Source organism: Pangasianodon hypophthalmus, chromosome 1 (assembly GCF_027358585.1).
Source record: "Pangasianodon hypophthalmus isolate fPanHyp1 chromosome 1, fPanHyp1.pri, whole genome shotgun sequence".
In the NCBI taxonomy this organism is placed as follows: Eukaryota; Metazoa; Chordata; class Actinopteri; order Siluriformes; family Pangasiidae; genus Pangasianodon; species Pangasianodon hypophthalmus.
In genome coordinates this window covers 18,707,479-18,726,451 of record NC_069710.1, presented here as the reverse complement: position 1 = coordinate 18,726,451, position 18,973 = coordinate 18,707,479, and the positions used below count along the sequence as shown (strand labels likewise).

Below are 18,973 nucleotides of genomic sequence, written 5' to 3'. Positions count from 1 at the left end.
TGAGACCTCTGTTTCTAGGCAACTGGGAGTTCTGCTAGTCAATAAACATTTAAAATATATGATCAAACATTCACCTAATACAAAACTCCCACCAAACCAGCTAACAATAAATCTTAGGAGGCAACACACCTTACTGAATCTCTAACCTTACCACACTTCTACTTAGTACTGAAACAGCAAAGTAAAATGTAGTTACACCTTTCCTGAGGTTTTGTGGTGTCCATGCATGATTAGGTAGAAAGTAGAGCACTTCTGTCTTTACCTGTAATTCCTAACCCCAAATTCTTCCCTCTTAAAAGGTAGTCCCATATTTGAAAGAACTGATTATGCAGATTTAGAGATAACTTACAAATACTTTTGAATGAAGGATTTATGAAAGTGTTTCATAAAAAAACATTTTGCAGAAATGTTATTGAGCGATTTGGTAGTGTTGCCACCTCACCGCTCTGGGGTCATGGTTTGATTCGGATCTTATACTGTCTACTGAATGGTCTCCCCATGTAAATGGGGGTTTCTTCTGAGTTCTCCGGTTTCCTCCCATCTCCCCAAAACATTGCAGTACTCCACATATGCTATAATCACAAAAGATAAACATTAGATTGAAAAAAGTACTATTCCTTTGCTAAGCCCAGGCTATAGTATCTGGGTGTGTTAGTTTGAACTGGGTTCTGTTATATTAGTATCCTTTTCATGGCAGGTTGGCTGTAACTTTTAACTGGCTATGCACCTTCTATAGTGGAGTATGTCTATCTTGATGACTGTACTTTTGAAATTGAGCTGTCTGTTTTCTATTCTCTACACTGCTGTATGACTTGACTTTTTTTCCTCTGAATATTTACTGCATGTAAATAAAGCATGATGAACTACTTCAGTTATTGGACAGTGGGCACAGTTTCCTGTTGGGTGTTTCCATTTTAAGTCTTAAGTATGTCCTATTTTCAGCCTTGTGATGATCATTTGTCCTTTTCTGATAGATCCCATAAAGCCCCCACCACCTACTTCTTGCTGTGCTGCTTATAAATGTCTGAGCATTTATAAGTCTAGCCCATGTCTAAACGCCACGCCTACTCAGTGCGTTGAAAAGGGTTAACTTTCAGCAGGAGGGTGTGGCCTAAACAAGTGGCCCCGCCCACGGACTGTGGCGTCACCGACAGGGAGCGCGAGCAAGACTCCCGAGCGGAATCGGAGGCTGTTGCCAGAGTCACAGGAAAATGGCGACCGCCGGTCCTGCAGAACCGGGCTTCAGTGCCCCCCCAGGTAGAAATATTTTTACCGAGAGTCTTCTTATAACTGGAAAATTTGCGCTTTTGACTATAGATACTCTTGAAGAGATGTTATTTTGCTAGTTTTTATTTCAGGAATTATCTTTGTAACATCAGCCCGTTTAGGATAACAGCTGAACGCTTCGAGTGTTTGTGTTTGGAAGTACTGAGGAAAATGTTCACACGAGGCTAACTTAGCTCTGTTAGCTTTGCTTAATTTCACCAGCCCTCAGTGACTCTATAAACGCTAAGGCAGAGTATGTTCAGCATGTCTGTTTTAGCTAGCTATAAAACGTTATATCGGGGGGTTGGAGCCATGTGTCTGTGAGATTGAGCTAGCTATACTGATTGCTATCCCAAAAGTTAGCTAATCCAGGAGTGGTACGTTAGCTAAGATGTTTTAATGGATACAAGCTGGAAAGCTGTAATTACTGCAGGAAAGTGTTTTGTTTCTCGTCTTCACTCGTTCTGTTCTCGTCTGCAGCCTAGTTATTGCAGGAGAAAGTTGAGCTGGTAGGCAGCACATTTCTCAGCGGTGTTCGACTGCTTGCTAGCGCGCTAAACAGAGCTGGGTAAACTGGTTAGCTAAATAACCTGATTCACTTAGACACCTTTATCTAAAGTATTTTTAACATTTCATCGAATCTTATGTATTAGATAACGTTTTATAGACTTGACTTTTCCCCCCAGATGGGCTGTACGCAATTCTATTGTCTCCATTGTAGCTAGCTTTGTTGTGGCTCTGCTGTGTGGCCTGTATTGTTGGAGCTTTCCATTCTGAAGGAAAGAGAAAACAGTCCCAGGGTTGAGTATCTCACCTCAACCAGCTATTAATATCGAGTTACTTTTGGTACTGTTTCTGTACATCTATCTTTCAGTCTTGAACAAATGTTTAAAGTCCCCCTTTTCATGCCCATATTTGCTTGCATAACTTCAACCATGATCACTTTGTTGTGTCTGTATTTCCAGCCTTATCTCTCCATCTGTTCCTGCTTACTTGTTTACTCTGTTTCAGCTTAGGAAGTTGTTGTCTGGGGTAGCTGGTCGTGTACCAGATGTAAATATTAAGGGAAACAGCTCTCCCTTAAAAAGGGTTGAGTTAGGCTGTGTTTCTGGGTCTGTTTTGATCATCTCTAGGAGCTTGCTTGTAGTTTAGTGTGTAATGTTAGTGCCCCTTGACTCAAAATGTGTGTTCTCAGGCTGAATTTATGGTTTATTTAAATTAGCATAAATGAGAGTTTTGAAATAAATGTTATAATATATTTGGTTTTAATTACTCAACTTGCCCTGTTGTGGGAAAGATTAAATTTTCAGTAGTAGTTGATATTCCTTTGTGTGTGTGTGTGTTTTAAACCAGCTTTTAGTAGTAACCGAATAGGCTGAGACCATAGATACTGGATTACATCTGTAATCTGTGATCCAGAAGGACTGTCCAACCGGCATGTATTTGGAGCATAACCCACAAACCTCTAAAAATTTTTCCTCCCTTGACCAAATGTGGCACATGTGATGCTGTCCACCATCAACAGACCCTTCGGTCATTTTTTTTGTTACGTCTGAGCTTTTTGTTCATAGATTTGTGGAGTAATTGCAGCTGCTTGTATTTGTTACAGGATTTCATGCATAAACCCCATACACTAGACCGTGTTGGTGTGAAAAATTACTAACACAATTCAGAAATCTGAACTGAATTCACTAGTTAAAAAAAATGCACAGAATAAAGAGTAGAGGCTGCAGTTGACTGTTTTCTCGCTGGGCTTAATATTGGATTCACTTTTATAAAGCGTATTCCAAAAGACAGTAACTAATAATGAAAAATAGTTGTGACATGTCTCATTATTTTTTTTTTCCTCTTACAAGAACACAAATTGTTGACCCCACTAGTCTGTTGGTCTCATCTGGCTGGTAAACAGTTCAACTGCATTTTTTTTTACTTATGATGTAATTGATAATACACATACAATGATCTTAATGGTCACTTGTATGGTTTCCCTGGCTTATGTGGTGGGTGGAAAAGCAGGAAGTTCTTGGGTGGTTGGTTGTCTGTTTGACCCAGAACTCGAAACTGTATTGATGCCTCGATCAACTCCCTCACAGAGCCAGTTCATTTGGTTGCAGAACATGAGACTTCTGTACTCATCTTATATTTGCAGTGGCAGGGTAAACCCTGCCTGTCATCATGCATTAGAAGACGTTTATGAATTTAGCTGGTCTTACCCGTTTTAAAGAGGTCTCTTACTCCCACAGACTTGAGGACTCCCTTCTGGAGGATGCTGACCTCTCAGAGAAGTACATGCATGGTTGTGCTGTGCCGACATTTGTTTTTGCGTGTGAAATGAAACAAAAAATTTTGGTGATTAAGTTACTGTAGTGAACCACTCTTTTTTTTTTTTTTTTTTTTTTTTTTTCTGCCATGATTAATTATGCTAAACAAATAAGTCACAAACATTACATACGAGCCCATCTAAGTAGCCAACAAGTTACAGTAAGTGGGCGTTGAGGCAGATTATATGCGGTTTTGATGTGTAGTGTAAAGTGTAATTAGTCTATTAGACCACCATGTAGTGTTTTGGGCACCTGTGTGTGCACAGGGTGTAATTACATACAAATAGAGCTAAATGGGTATTTGTTGAAACGTTTAGGTAGCAGGCTGTTATTCAGTAAAAATAAGCATGTCAGCCTTGTTTGATGAGGTTTTCTCACATTCATTTTACAACACAGCCTAGCATGCACAAAGTCTCTTATGTGTTTCAAAATGGACTACATGTAGACCATAATAATTTGATCATAAATGTTCTGGACTCGTTATGGACTAACTGTATGAAAAGTATATTCACATCCTGTTGTCAGTTGTCTTGAAGATGCTGTGATTTTGAGGGAAAACAATTTACATCTCACAATGAATGCTGTTTTTCCTATAAAAGAATGATAAAATTACAGTGTGTCTGCAGGGATGCAAAACAGGTTTGAGTTAGATTACATGTTAATTAAACAAGTATGTTTCACAAGGGAGATTATAATTGCTTAGTTTAAAGGTCTAAATCCCCATTTTAATTTCTAACAGGGGTATCGAGTCTTATTCACACAGGGCTGGTGTGGCTGGAGGTTTTTGTTCCAACCAATCAGGAGCCACAACTGATTTTATTTGTATTTTGCTCTTCAACTGACCATCAGATGTGGCTCGTTCTTGGCTGGATTGAAAACCTGCAGCCACACTGTTTTTTTGTGCCCCTAATTTATAAGCTTAAAGACTTTGATTTTCTTTGCAAATTAAAACCTCCTGTAAATATGGGTGCTGCTCAGTTTATTGTCTAGTAATTATTTACTTTTCTATCACCTTTTCTGTTATGATATTGCAGTGAGCAAATGAGCCTACTAACCATTCCTTACCTGTTCTGTTGTGTAATGTAACCATCTCAGCATCATTTTGTAATTACTGGGCAATATTTCTTTTAACATGCTAAAGTCTAGCCGGCTGTAGGCGTTTTAATTTAGCCTTTAAGACAAATTTTCAGTTTATGTCTGTCCTAAATACTTTTCCCTGGTATCAGTGTTGGCAACATCCTTATAGCACATTAACTGAACATTTGTAGATTGTTTGCACCTCCTAAATCTTAAATAAGCCCCTGAATGTTGCTAATTAATACATATTCTGATAGTCAAACAAAAATAACACAAAATGATCTGAGAGATATCTGAGAGTACACAACATGCTCTTGTTTTCTTTGGAGAGCAAATGCTAAAATTGTTGTATATTTTTTTTTTTACTTAAAATGTACTTCTGAGGTGCATCTGTATCCTCATTAGTCACATTGTGGTTGCATGTGTAGTTTGTGTGACTACAGATACTAGAGACTCTTGATATAAAGTGGGACTGTGAAAGGTAATGCCAGGAAGCATGATAAATGTATTCAGAGTTTCTCAAAAGCAGCTTTCTTCACAAATCCTTTCCTACCAAATTAATCTTTCTCTTGTTCTTCTTTAAAGGGTCCAGTCGAAAAACGGCTTCACCAGAGGTGGGTGTGATACAATGAGCTTTTTGTTGTTTATGTCTAGACTATAAACCAAAAATAGATTTTGCCATGGTTTGAAATTAACATTTTTCTGTGCTGATTTGGGTGAAAAGTCATCGACTTTTTTTTTTTTATAAGAAAAAAAAAAAATCAGCTTTTCGTTCTCTATCTGTCCTTGGTGAACGCACCTTAGCTGACCTGACAGCATTATTTCCCAGCTTCGTCTGTTCTGACCTGTTAGGGAAAGGACCCAGTGTGTTAAAATAAATTAGTGTTAGAACATTACTGACAAATGTGGATAAGATCTTGAGATCACTGAGCTATAGGACAATTTTTCATAATCAGTGATACAGAAATTACTCTAGGAATGGTGAGAGTGGAAGTAGGAAGTGTGGTTTATGACCACTAGAAATGTTTTGTGGGTAACAGTTTACTGCATGGGAAGCACTAATTAGAGAGGACCAGCATTAAGAAAAATCCAGGGTAATAGAAGTGTCTCCCCTGATAGACCGGACACATGTTTTATGTTTCCTATTCATTCTTTTTGTCTCTCATTTCTGTCACTCTGTCTCACAGGGTCCAGGGTCGTCTCAAAGTATGAAGAAGACTATTGGTCATCGAGGGATCAACCCTACTGGAGAGACCACTTACAAAAAGGTCAGTTAACGTTAGAAAGACCAAACCAGGAATGAGGGCATCTTGGTACAGAGTAGATGAAATAAAAAAGAACTGTTCGTTCAAGATTTCTAGCTGTTGCTAAAGAGAGTCTGGTACAAAACATGGCCAAGAACTGCTAACTTACACAGAAAGAGACCGTTGCAGGCTGTTTGGACTAATTTTACAACATTTCTCCCACCAGACAACTTCTTCTGCCCTGAAAGGAGCCATTCAGCTTGGTATTACCCACACTGTGGGAAGCCTGAGCCAGAAGGCTGAGAGAGATGTCCTTATGCAGGACTTCTATGTAGTAGAAAGCATATTCTTCCCTAGGTATGAGCTTTCTCCTGTTTTGTGCTGATTTGGGGAGATGATGTGTATTCCCTGCTTCTTGTTTCTGGTTGTGTCCATCGCCACTTTAACATCACCATTAATTTATTTAGTTATAGGTAACTAAGTATATATACACGTGATTGTCCTGTTGTTAAGTAGCCATATTCTAATTCATATGACCTTTTAAAACTGTATCCTTCACTAGCATCCCTCTATTATATTACATTTAGCCAATTCCAGGATGTTTAAGGGCACACCACTTGGTATTTAGTACATATCTCTTTATATTTAGTTTGTTTGTAGTTAAGTATTGTGTACCATTTATGCCATCTTTCATGTATCTCTCTTTCTCAGTGAGGGCAGTAATCTGACGCCTGCACATCACCATGGTGACTTCCGATTTAAGACTTACGCACCCATTGCCTTTCGTTACTTCAGAGAACTCTTTGGCATTCGACCCGATGACTACCTGGTCAGCTAAAACCCCTGGACACTTGCACACACAAAACCATTCCAACATTCCTTTCATTAGTCTTCATGTTTTCTAATCTGGTTACAGTAAGATCTAATGGGATGTTCTAGGAGCCTTACCTTTAAACAGTTGCTTCCAAGCAATGTGTATTTTTCTAATATCATTCATAATTGCTGGTCTGTTGAATATTATTGCTGGCTCATGGGTTGTATATGTGTTTTGTTTTTCTCTGCAGTACTCTCTGTGTAATGATCCTCTGATAGAACTGTCGAATCCTGGTGCGAGTGGCTCGATCTTCTACGTCTCCAGCGATGATGAATTTATTATTAAAACTGTCCAGCACAAAGAAGCTGAGTTCTTGCAAAAACTACTGCCAGGATATTTCATGGTGTGTATTTTATGTGAATGCACCTTTGTAACTTTTTTCATTTTGCATGTATTGTTTTTGTGTGTGTGTGTGTGTGTGTGTGTGTGTGGAGGGAGCATGTTGGAGGTAGAACAGAGCAGAGCTTTGCTCGGGCTGTGCTTAGTTATTAGCTTATGTTGTCTGATGGTATTTCATTCTGTGCCCTCTTTCTCTGGTGTGCTAGAACCTGAACCAAAACAAACGGACGCTGCTGCCCAAGTTCTATGGACTGTACTGTGTGCAGGCAGGGGGGAAGAACATACGCATTGTGGTGATGAACAACCTTCTGCCACGCTCTGTACCAATGCACCTCAAATATGACTTAAAAGGCTCCACTTACAAGCGCCGTGCCTCTCCCAAAGAGAGGGAGAAAACTGTGCCCACCTGCAAAGACCTTGACTTCATCCAGGACATGCCTGAGGGAATTCAGCTCGAGCCAGACAACTACAACGCTCTCAGTAAGACCATCCAGCGAGACTGCCTGGTGAGTGTGTGCTCACGTGTGTAAAAGCATTATGATCACTGTGATTGGCGAGTATGCCCTGGACTGTATGTTTGTCTGCATGGACCATAGACTTCTGTCATTAGCTAGTAGTTGTGTGTTTGCAGATACTTGGCAGCTTCACTAGAATAATTGCAGGCAGTCTGTGATGATCATGTTTTAACATGGCTGTTTACATTGAAAGATGGTGTTGATGACTTGGTGGTTTGTGTATTTTAGCTGTTGCAGAGCTTTAAGATCATGGACTACAGTTTGTTGGTTGGAATCCACAATGTGGATCAGGCGAGCCGTGAGCGTCTCGGTGCAGGGGAAAGCTGCAGGCCAGTGGAGGGGACAGTCACACCTGACCAGAAGAGGCCTCAGGCCCAGAAAGCCCTGTACAGTACGGCTATGGAGTCCATCCAGGGAGAGGCACGTGGGAAGGGCACAGTGGACAGCGAGGACCAGTCAGTCACTCATTTTTTTAACTATAGCTATGTCTCTGTCTGTCTCACTTTCTTGACATCTATACACATATGTTATTCTGTCTTGCTGGTGTGTTTGGGCTTTCATTTCCCTGTGCATTCTGATTCTGTGTGAAAACCTGCATTTAATTCACCAAGAGCATAAAATACAGAAACTGTTAAAAAAAAAAAAAAAAAAAAAACCTGCAGTTTGGGAAACTGTCTGCCAGAAGCAAATGTATTTTATCTATCTTACTTTCTTATTCTTTTTTTATTATTATTTTTTTTAAAATTTATTTTAATTTAAAAATTTTTTTTTAACTCTTACAATTGTGGTTGGGGCATAAAAAAATTTGGTGCCCGATTATTTGCAGTCAGACAACAGCATCTTTGCTTCCAAAACACATTTGGTCAATGATACGCAGCTGCCGCTAATTTGCATGAAGTTGCAATAAGTTGAATCCCGACCACACAATGAAAATGTGTGTGCAAAATGTCATGTCGCGAATTTGTTTTCAGAATGCACATTCCGTATGAGCGAGAGGGAATAAACAGACAGCAATCTGGATCAGTATGATACTATAAGAGATTTCAAGTGTGATGTTTTTATTTGTACAGATAAAGCATTAATCTGTCCTCTAATTAGCAATCGATAGTCAGTTTATTCTAATTATGGAGTTTCACACATAGGAAAGGATCAGAGGGGATAGTTTTATTCTCTGTACTTTAGGTAGCTAGCTTGAGTTAGTGAACTAGCCTATGTCTATCGGTATCAGAAATGCATGGAGCCTCGGGTAAAACACCTACACATGTTTACTGCAATTTATTTTTTGCATGTGCCACTTGATCTTTTGTCGCTCTTATCTCCTGCTCTATTTTTTAACTTTCCAGTTCTTTTTGTTTTTGTGGGGTTTTTTTTTCCTATGTTTGATATATTTTGTTTTCAAAGTCTTATGAGTCTTATGGGGGTGTGGGTTAGTTTTTTTTATTCGTAGTTGCTTAGCATACAAATGGGTTTAACAACCAACGAAGGAAATGAACCCTACGTCCTACTGACTTTTGTAAAGCAAAAGTTTCCATTTGGTATGTTTAAATATAATACCACATCACCTTCATCCTGTAATATTTAGTGCATATTTCCAAATCGCAAATTTTGCTGCACTGGCTGATGGTTCAATGATTTTGCTAGGTGAATTATTTACCATATACAGATGACTGATATCTTTTCAGAATCAGGAACACACATATGAAAATACTGATGAAGCCATGCAACATATAGAAAATAAAAATACAATAGGTTTAAGGCTCAGAATATTTTTACTTGTGAAGTGAGGAGAGCACTGCAGGTCATAACGTTCGCCAGTGACTTTTTGTCAGTTATGAACGTGTTGCATCAAAAACGTTACAAGGACGGGATAAAGACTGGCTTCACGATTGTCCCTTCCCTGGGAATTCATGTACTTGTTTATTACTGTAGCTAATTAGCTTTTTATGCTAGCAGCCACATTTTAGTCTAGTCAGTTATGCTTCTGGGCAATCAAAACAATAAATACATTAGCAAGCCTTCCAGACAAGTGGAAGCTCCAGTGTTCTGGGACTGGGCAGCACACTGGAGCTTCCTTTTGACTGGTGGGCTTGCTAATGTAATTATCATTAGTCCCTACGCACTAGACTTTGTAAATCAGGGTCTTACTTTTCTATCTGTTTGTCTGTTTAGGTGGGGAGGTATCCCAGCTCGCAACAGTAGAGGAGAGCGGCTACTGGTTTACATTGGCATTATTGACATTCTGCAGTCATACAGGTAACTCAACACCCCATGCTGATTGTAGTTGTGTGGGAAAAGGTTTTCTAGGCTATCCAGTAAAGTAATGTCAGAACATTATTAAGCTAATGATAGACACGTTAATTTATTAATGGAGTTAGCAGAGCGGTTGCAAAATAGAAGCATTGCTGCTGTGATGTGGCAAGCGAAGCTTGTAGTTTTAAATGGTACCCTGTAAGCCTGTCACGATATTTACGTTGTCAACTTACCGTATGATATATGGACATGACCTCGATCATTAATATTGCCCATTGTGTTTTACATGCATGTTTGTTTACATAAGAATGAATGTCACCAACATTTTAGCCATCCGTGCTGCTTCTGTCCTTCTGTCCTAGGTCTGTCACATCAAAATTCAAGCTTTAAATATTCGAATATCGAATTTAAGATAAAAATGCACATTCGAATGCAAAAACTGTGTGCATTCCAATTTAAGATGTGTAGCAAGCAATAGCACAGATTTTGTCTAAAATGTACTGTTGAAAAAATGACACGCAAGATATTAACAATGCAATTTGAAGAATTTGAAACGATGTTTTTTGAAGAAGAAAAATCTAGAAGGAATAGTTCTAGTGTTTCAGGTAATCCAGTCATAGACAATTATGTCAGGGATTGAGCCACTTAAGCTGCATGAGCTGAAGCTGAACAGTGAATGAACATCGATATACTGAAGCGCTTTAGTAGCGGCTTAATTAACTCACCCAAACGCACCCTATGCACATGAGATATACACAACATAAATGTAATATTACAACTTGCTTCTGCACAAAATGATGATGAATACATTCTTTCCATAACAACGCACTAAAACATGGACAATGAATAAGTAAATAGCAATTTAAAAAAAAATAGTAAAGAATTAAAATATTGTATTACAATAGTGTACTTAAAATTGGTATTAAAATGTAGAGTAAAATTAACTAAAATAAATAAAAATGACGAAGTAATATTGACTAAATTTAAAGACATGACTAAAAACATCAGTCATGAATAAGTCAGAAAATTAACACTGGAACTGGCCAGAGAGCCTAGGTTAAATCTTTTGATTTTATAATTGTATGCACAGTACCACACAGCGCAGTTTGGTTTGTATTTATGCGTTGCGCCCTCTTGTGGACTGTTGGTTTAAAAATCTGGGTTTTTTTTTTTTTTTTTTTTTTTTTTTTGGACATTTCAGTTCCAGTGTCTGAATATTCTTAAGAATTAAAAGTTCATTGCTCCTTGAAAGGGTGTACTTGCATTATTATGCCATTATATTATTATATCAGTGGTATAAAATTGTCTTAAAATGACTATTGTTTATCGCAATTATTTCTAGGACAATATATTGCCCAACAAAAGTAGTATTCGTGACAGGCCTAGTACCACGTGTAAAGATGATAATTACATATGAAACATACAGTTCTTTTACATTTCTATTGCGCATGTTTTTTGACATGACATGTTTTCTGACATGCCTCATTCTTGAAAATGTGGTTTTGTAGATTCATCAAGAAGTTAGAGCATTCCTGGAAAGCACTGGTTCATGATGGGGTAAGATATTAAGTACAGTCTTTCCTTGTATCAGTTTGCTATTGCTATTTAAAACGCAATGGCCCCATGACTATTCTACCCTGAATTCTTTATTCTTTTCCAGGACACTGTGTCTGTTCACCGACCAGGTTTCTATGCAGAGCGATTCCAGCGCTTTATGTGCAACACTGTATTTAGGAAAGCAAGTAGGTCTCAAAATGATCTGAATTCACTGTCAGTTATTATCTTTCTTGTGACACGTGTCTCTTGTAATGTGCTCTATCTGTTGAAAAATGTGAGCTGCATGTGCTTATGTTTTGGTGCATCTCTTTCTGTCCCCAGTGAAGTCATCACCATCGAAGAAGAGCCGTGCAGGTTGTCAGAGTGTGGCTAGGAGGCTGCCCATGGGCACTGCTTTCCCGACTGCCCAGTCCAGCAGCCACATGCTTCTTGATGCTCGACTTGTCTACCATTCACACTTTACCCACCCTGACACAGATGTCGAAATTGGTGAGAAAGGAGAGGAATGATGTGACCGATGAAATCCAGTATCTTTTCAAACCTAGGCTGTACTGAGACACACAATTATTTTTATACATCTGTTTAATTATTTTCCAGGCATGCAGTCAGACAGACCTGACCTGCTCCCGAGCATGCCTCCCACAGCTGGACCCTCGAGTGAATATGAAGCAGCTGATATGCCTAATCCCTCAGTGCCCCCAATCAGGTATTAACATATTCACAGTTCTGTATCTTAACACATCTTATATAATGTCACAATTTAATGTAAAAATGTCAACCTTTCAGATTTTTTTTGTTTTGGTTCATGGTTATATTGTGTTGTTCGGTGTAGGTCAGTAGGGGTGGAGGTGCACAAATCTGCAAGCACAGAAGCTGATAGCAACACTTTTCTCAGGTAAAGCCGAACACACATGCTTTGTTAATATGATTGTATTCGTCATTGAACAATAATTGAAAGGCTTGCAACTCCCCCTACCTCTTTCTCTTAGTTTGGGAGCTGAAGTTACAGATGAGCAGATGGGTAATGAAGATGCTATTTCTCTCAAAGACATCATCCCAGAGACCAACATTTGTTTTGTAAGTTTATTTCTAACTACTAACCATCATTTTCATCACAAATCCAAAAATTAAATGTTGCAGTGAGATGCAAGATGAGACTAAATCTTAATCTGTTTTACTAGATATGATGCAGAACATGAAAATGAATTGTTTGAGACAGTAGATATCAGTAATGCAAATGGTTTTCTAAACAACAATTTATTATGGTGCCAAGTGCAAAATAACAAACATGCCGTGATCAGTTTGCACTACGCGTTGCGCACTCCATTTAAGAATAAGCTACAGAGGAAAGAAACTTACGCGGAAGGAAAAAAGCTTAATCCAAATTGGCAAATATACATTCTACAAGAGTAAAAACCATTCTTGCATGAAAAAAGTAACTTTTTAAATAAATTGTACCTCTAATTGAGTCACTAATGACACATTGTACACAAAACTTGTGTCTGAGACAGTCATCTCATTTAAATCCAAATTACAGAAGTGCTTTTTGCTTTTCAGCACCAATTGCTCCTTCAGCACCTTCCCCACTCGCATTAGCTGTTCTGTTTGTCCCAGCTTGTGTGTGTGTGTGTGTGTGTGTGTGTGTGTGTGTGTGTGTGTGTGTGTGTGTGTGTGTTTGTATGTTTAGTTCTGTGGTCCTGCCTTCAGCACCTGTCTGTGTACACAAACGTGTACAGTGCAAGAGAATCGCTCTGCTGTGTTGCATATGTTGGAGCTGTAAAGGAGTTTGAGCAGCATTATTATTTCCAACTTTTAAGCATTTATCACAGCCTTCCACGATGTGTTCATTGCAGAAACTCACACTGCAGAAACTCACACTGCAACAACAATAATAATGATTAGTTGTTCAGCCCTAAGCTATAGTAATCAGCATGAGTTTTCACACCAGCCACAATTTAGCAGTAGTGTTGCAAATGTGGAACATCTTGTGAGACATAAACATGGTGTTTACACATTCTGTAGAGGTTGAAAAATTGTTCCCGAGAACCATGTTGAACCTCTGCGCAACTGTGGCTGGTTTGATTACTATGGTTGCTGATTGGAGGCACATAAAAGCGGTGTGGCAAATTAGGGCAAATGTATGCATTTCCACTGTTGAAGTAGTGTTTGAAAGTCATTGCCAGTTGACACCACATAAACTTGCATTGTGTATAGGAGTTTGTTGAGAGAATAAAGATGGATAAACTACACCTTTTGTCTGTTTTACAGTAAGACAGCCTGAAAACGTGATACAGGAAAAGAGGGAGACATGAAAATGCATATGAACGAGAGCCTCAGATCAATTGAATTAGAAGTCGTCTCTCACTGTGGGAAGGAGTGGAAGGAATTCCAAGCCTTTGGAGTGACACTCCAGTGGGTATGGGCCGGAGAGTGTGAGCGATAGACTCTCTTCTCTTTCTCCACCACAGGGTATGCTGCTATAACTCCACCTGTTGACTACACAGTTCCTTTCCTGAGCTTCAGAGTCGCCTTCGGTCTCACACTGCACGTTGTTCATAAACACGTAGACTTTGGTCTTTCCATTCAAACACACAGTTTTGTTGCTCGTACATACATGTACAGAGAAAGAAGACTGAAATTATTTATTCTATATAAATTCTGTTCTGACTTTGCTCTATTTTTACAACAGTTATAAGAGGACTTTGTGAACAAATTATATTGCTATTTCATACTGGGTGTTAACACTCTTTTTATGTCAGACAGTATTAGTTAAATTCTCTGGTGGACTTTTTCCTTTATTCCCATAATTATGAAGATGATCTGAAATGATTCCTTCATGGAGATCTGCTTTTGCAGTAATGTGCATACCAGGCATGTAATTTGCAGTTTAACCTGTAGGGTTATTTCAGAATGATGCATCTTCAGACCTGCAGAAACACATCATTGTTGACGTGGATGCTGGAGCAAACCAAGATGCGTGGCCCTGTTCAGTAATTAATTACTCTAGCCCTGTTGTGAATGGGGTGATCTCTGAACTGTCATGACTGAGATCTACCTGATATTTGACTTCAAAATTCAGTCAAAATGGTAGTTTTTTTTTTTTTCCTCTCAAAAACTAAGAAGCAAATATTGTTCTTGTGCTAAGAAGCAAATATTGTTTTTGTGCTTGTCTGTTCTGCTAGTGTCTTAATCAGTGTTTTGGTGCCAATCACTTTAATTTTCTGTTAACTTTCTTTTGTTATTCTACTCTTGAAGATCTTGCAAGCTTTTTTGTCAATCTCAAGTGTTTCCATTCTTTTAAATGGACCAATCAGCAGTGTAGATTCATGAGTGGATGGACGGGCTTGCTTGTTTTTAATGCCAGTGGCCTTCAATTCATTGATTTGTACTGTATTTTTGTAAATAGTTGTGTAAATATTATTCACTTTTGTGTGTTTGCATACCTATTATAAAGACTAATATGCTTTTATGAAGCAGTATGTATTCTAAACTAACAAATTAACATGTTTATATTTGTTATACTTTCTTGGCATGCCTCATCTGCTTCATTAACAGTGCACTCTTTCAGAGCTTGCTAATTTCTGCTGGATACAGAAATTACCTACATTCGGTACATTACTTATGCAAGTGGTCATTTCAACGTGACAGTAATCATTACAGTTCTTTTGCCGCATTTATATACCTCAGTTAAAAATTTCAGCTCTTTGTGCATTTCTTGTGCTTTGCTTTATTTTTCCCTGCATTATATTGTAACATAAATCTTTTTCTGGAAACACACTTTTATTTAACGTATCTAAATTGTCCACAGTTATACATTTTTGTTAGTTAAGCATTATTTTGCACAAAAGGTGTGAAGGAATTTGCCCCCTCCCCCCCTGAGTCATGGACAAAAACGTGTAACTCAAACTTGGTGTATATATTAGCTATATATGGTGTTCTGCTCAAACTAAAGGCAGTGTCCATGCACCATGCAAGTATTTTATCATGTGCTTTTTGATTTTAGATATTTTGAATGAGTGCAGTGTGGGACCAAGTGTTCTGAAATTTTTCTGAAGTGCAGAGTTGAGCTGTTCCACAAGAGACTAAGTGGCTGAAGGTGCTTGAGTATGTTTGAATGTGCACTAACAGAGTGGGACGTTTATCGTTTCTTGTTGATAAAAGCACTGTACTGGTTTGGTCACCTATACACGCTTAGTGTTCTCTTGAGTAATTGGTTTACTTTTCAGAGCTGATGAAGGGGAAATTTAGAGTGGCCATCTTGATTCTTCATCCTATTCTTTCAAATACACTAAGTTTGTAATGGCACAGTTTGCGTCACATGATACTGCTGCTGTTTCCAGCATTTGCCTGACAGGTTAACTTTACTAGTTTCATCTGTTTTTTTTTTTTTTCACGCCTATTAAACGCCATCTACATTAAAAGGATGCACAATATGCATCCTACATGTTAGACAAGCCAGACTTGTCCTAAAACAGTAAGACAATAGATTTTTTTTTTAAGGCTGTCTTGTTACATGAAGAGCCTTTAAGATGAAACTTAATGAAAATTTGTTAAGCAGTTTTTATCTTGGAGTTGAATAAAATGTGAACATTATTTTGCAACCATAATTGAAACCTAATACTGAATGACATTAATTTCATCAACTTCACAAGTGCTGGGACACTATGTGGTTACTTTATGGCCACCATGGTGCTGGATATCCAAAAGGATCCTACCTGAATACAGTAAATGTATTCAAGGGTGTCATATGGAGTGGTATGCAGTCAACAGTGCACCAAACTCGGAGAAGAGAATCTTTAATATAAAATTTGTAAATGCTGATTGTCTGTAGGAGGCATAAAATCGAAACTGAGCTCCAGTATCTAAACAGGATTTGCAAAAATGGACACAATTGTCATGCTTGGCCTCGATGACCCTAACATTTTCTTCTGGAATTGCTATTGTTTCGCTTGTCTTGGGTTCTGTATTTTTTAACTGGCTGAAATCTTGTAACCAAGAATAACCAGTGTTCTGATTAGAGTAACATGACATTTAAAGAGAATATGCCTTTTCCTGTTGACAAAGCAAGTGCAAAATGTACTACAGTGGTTGAAGTTTCATGCACTTTATGCTGTCATGATTTTATATCTTTAACTGTGTTTTTCTTTCCAGTGTGCAGGGTATGGCCTTACTTGTGTATGCTCAAAGGTTCAACCAACCAATCAGCTTCCTTTTTTTTATTATTTCAAATCATTCTTGTTTTCTTTGCATTTCTTGAGACCTGAACTCCAGTGCCCTGATGAAGGCAGGGGTACCTAGTCATATGACAGGTGCCTGAAGACTCCTTTGTGTCTGTGTGGTTCAAATTTGTGTTAACTGAATGATGAGTGAGTATTCAGCTAATGCTCCTGGCCATAGGTCTTTTTGCAGTATTTTAATTTTACTGACACAGACTTGTGGTGAAACTGACTAATGCACAACAGACACATCAGTCTTGCACAATTCACACAAGATAATATGCTGGCAACAAAGACACTACCATATGAACTATTGCAATATTACATTTCTGCCAGCTTATGTTTTGGTAACTATATTTATTAGGAAACCGTTTTTTGTACCTTGTATGATTGTATGAATCCTAATATTCCGTGTACTATAGACAATTGTTTGAATGCTGTTAAGCAACAGAAAATCATTTTCTGAAATTGCATTTCTGGCAAAGGTGGGAGTCTGACATTGTACACTGTATTTGTTGTGTTTAAGCTATTATATATTATTTTTTGTAAAAACCTGAATGTCTGGTGGTTTCAGGAGTGGAAGGATTGCCTATATTTTTACTCAGCTTGTGTATAATGTGTATATGTACTGTATATAAACAGCACGCAAAAACCCCTGCCCATTCCCCCATCTTGTTAATCACCTGCCTTTCCTGCCAATTTAATGTGGTGGTGGTTTTTTTTTTTCATATTGTCACTTAGATTTTAAATAGGCTAATAAATTTTTAAACTTTTTGGTGGTTTCCTGTTTTCTTCAGAGGCATGTATAGACCTCTATATATAAATCTATAATACTATAGATTATACTATCAATAATAACATGCTCTTAACATGGAAGAAAGATCCATGATGATACAATAGTTTATTAAACAAAAGCTATTTTAAATAAAGTTCAATAAAATATTAAGCCTTTTACATGTAGCCAAATGAAATGGCAAAAAGTTGTTTTATATAGGGGTGTTAATTAACTGTAGCCATAAGGAGATGGACTTGGTCAGGAATGATGTTCTTCATAATGAGTTCTGGGAAAACATTCTCCACACCATCACACTGTCACTACTGACCTATCCTTTTGACACCAAATCTAACACTAATCATCAGAATTCATTATTTTGCCAAAAGTTTTGCCTTGTTCAGTTGGCTTTTGAAATGTAATGCTTTATATTATGCAACAGTTCTAGTCCACTAATTTGATTGGACAAGCAGTGTTTCGAGAGTACTTGTTTGTATCACTCTGCTTGTTCACTATAAAAAAAAGAATACAATTCTAGTACTAGTTTGTTACACTGAAAATGTGAAACTATGCTTATTACGGGCTGTCTGTCTGTCTGTTTTTGGGAACTATTGATGAAATGTCAGTTACTGGCAACAAAGACACTACCATATGAGCTATTGCAATATTACATTTCTGCTATGTTTTGGTAACTATATTTATTAGGAAACCAGTTTCTGATACTAGTTTCTTGTTAATAGAACTGTTGTATAAAAGCGATAATCACACTGCTATTATAATGAATATTAGCATGGCTGTGTTTACCTATGGCCAAATCCCGGCCGTGCTGATATTTAGTATAACAGCACCATTGCTCATATAATATTGCTTAATTAACATTCCATTAACTAACATTATGTATTGCATTAGTTAAGATTAACAAACATTGAACTTCAGCAGTAATAAACTAAACATGAATTTAAGTTACATTTTTGTCTATCCAGCTCTAGACAATCAGGCTATGATTAATCCCATGCACATGCACATAACAGTGTGACATTTACTTTGAGCAGTGGATTGTTTGAGACTTTTGCTGCAGAACAAGAAATTCTGCATAAAAGGTGTTCCTATTGCACCAGTCTGAGGTTGTGTGCACTCTGGAGCAGGCTTTATTAACCATTGCCACTGAGAAGCACCACCATAGCATGATACTGCCACCACCATGCTTCACCATTGACATGGTATTAGCTAGTTGATGAGTGGTACTTGGTTTCTGCCAGACGTAGCACTGTCAGACCAGACAGGCTTTTTCTTCATGCTCTCAGAGTCCTTTTACTCAGGAATGGCTTCCATCTAGTCACTCTGTCATAAAGGCCTGACTGATGGAGTATTTCACAGATGGCCGTTCTTCTCTGTAGAGAACTACTGAAGCTCAGTTAGAGTTGGAGATTTTGGAGGTGGGAGGAAACAGGTGAACCCAGATCAAACCCACATGGACATGAGGAGAACATGCATAAAAGCACCACAGACCCGTAACCCGAGCTCAGGCTCAAACCATAGACC

At 38.1% G+C, this 18,973-nt stretch overlaps 1 protein-coding gene across 2 annotated transcripts; it reads left to right on the top strand.

Moving 5' to 3' along the window:
- The first annotated feature begins 1,128 nt into the window (after window positions 1-1,128).
- On the top strand, window positions 1,129-17,433 carry pip5k1ab (phosphatidylinositol-4-phosphate 5-kinase, type I, alpha, b). Of its 2 annotated transcripts, XM_053235118.1 has the most exons (17): window positions 1,138-1,257; window positions 3,510-3,551; window positions 5,250-5,278; window positions 5,852-5,932; window positions 6,135-6,265; window positions 6,620-6,737; window positions 6,973-7,125; window positions 7,328-7,627; window positions 7,865-8,091; window positions 9,806-9,889; window positions 11,395-11,443; window positions 11,547-11,628; window positions 11,765-11,932; window positions 12,041-12,149; window positions 12,276-12,338; window positions 12,433-12,520; window positions 13,712-17,433. In XM_053235118.1, the coding sequence occupies exons 1-17, from the start codon at window positions 1,212-1,214 to the stop codon at window positions 13,712-13,714; spliced, it is 1,773 nt and encodes a 590-aa protein (XP_053091093.1). In that variant the 5' UTR covers window positions 1,138-1,211; the 3' UTR covers window positions 13,715-17,433. The 2 variants fall into 2 exon arrangements, with proteins under 2 accessions (XP_026782295.1, XP_053091093.1); XM_026926494.3 differs by lacking the exon at window positions 3,510-3,551 and having other exon boundaries at window positions 1,129-1,257.
- Window positions 17,434-18,973: the final 1,540 nt, after the last annotated feature.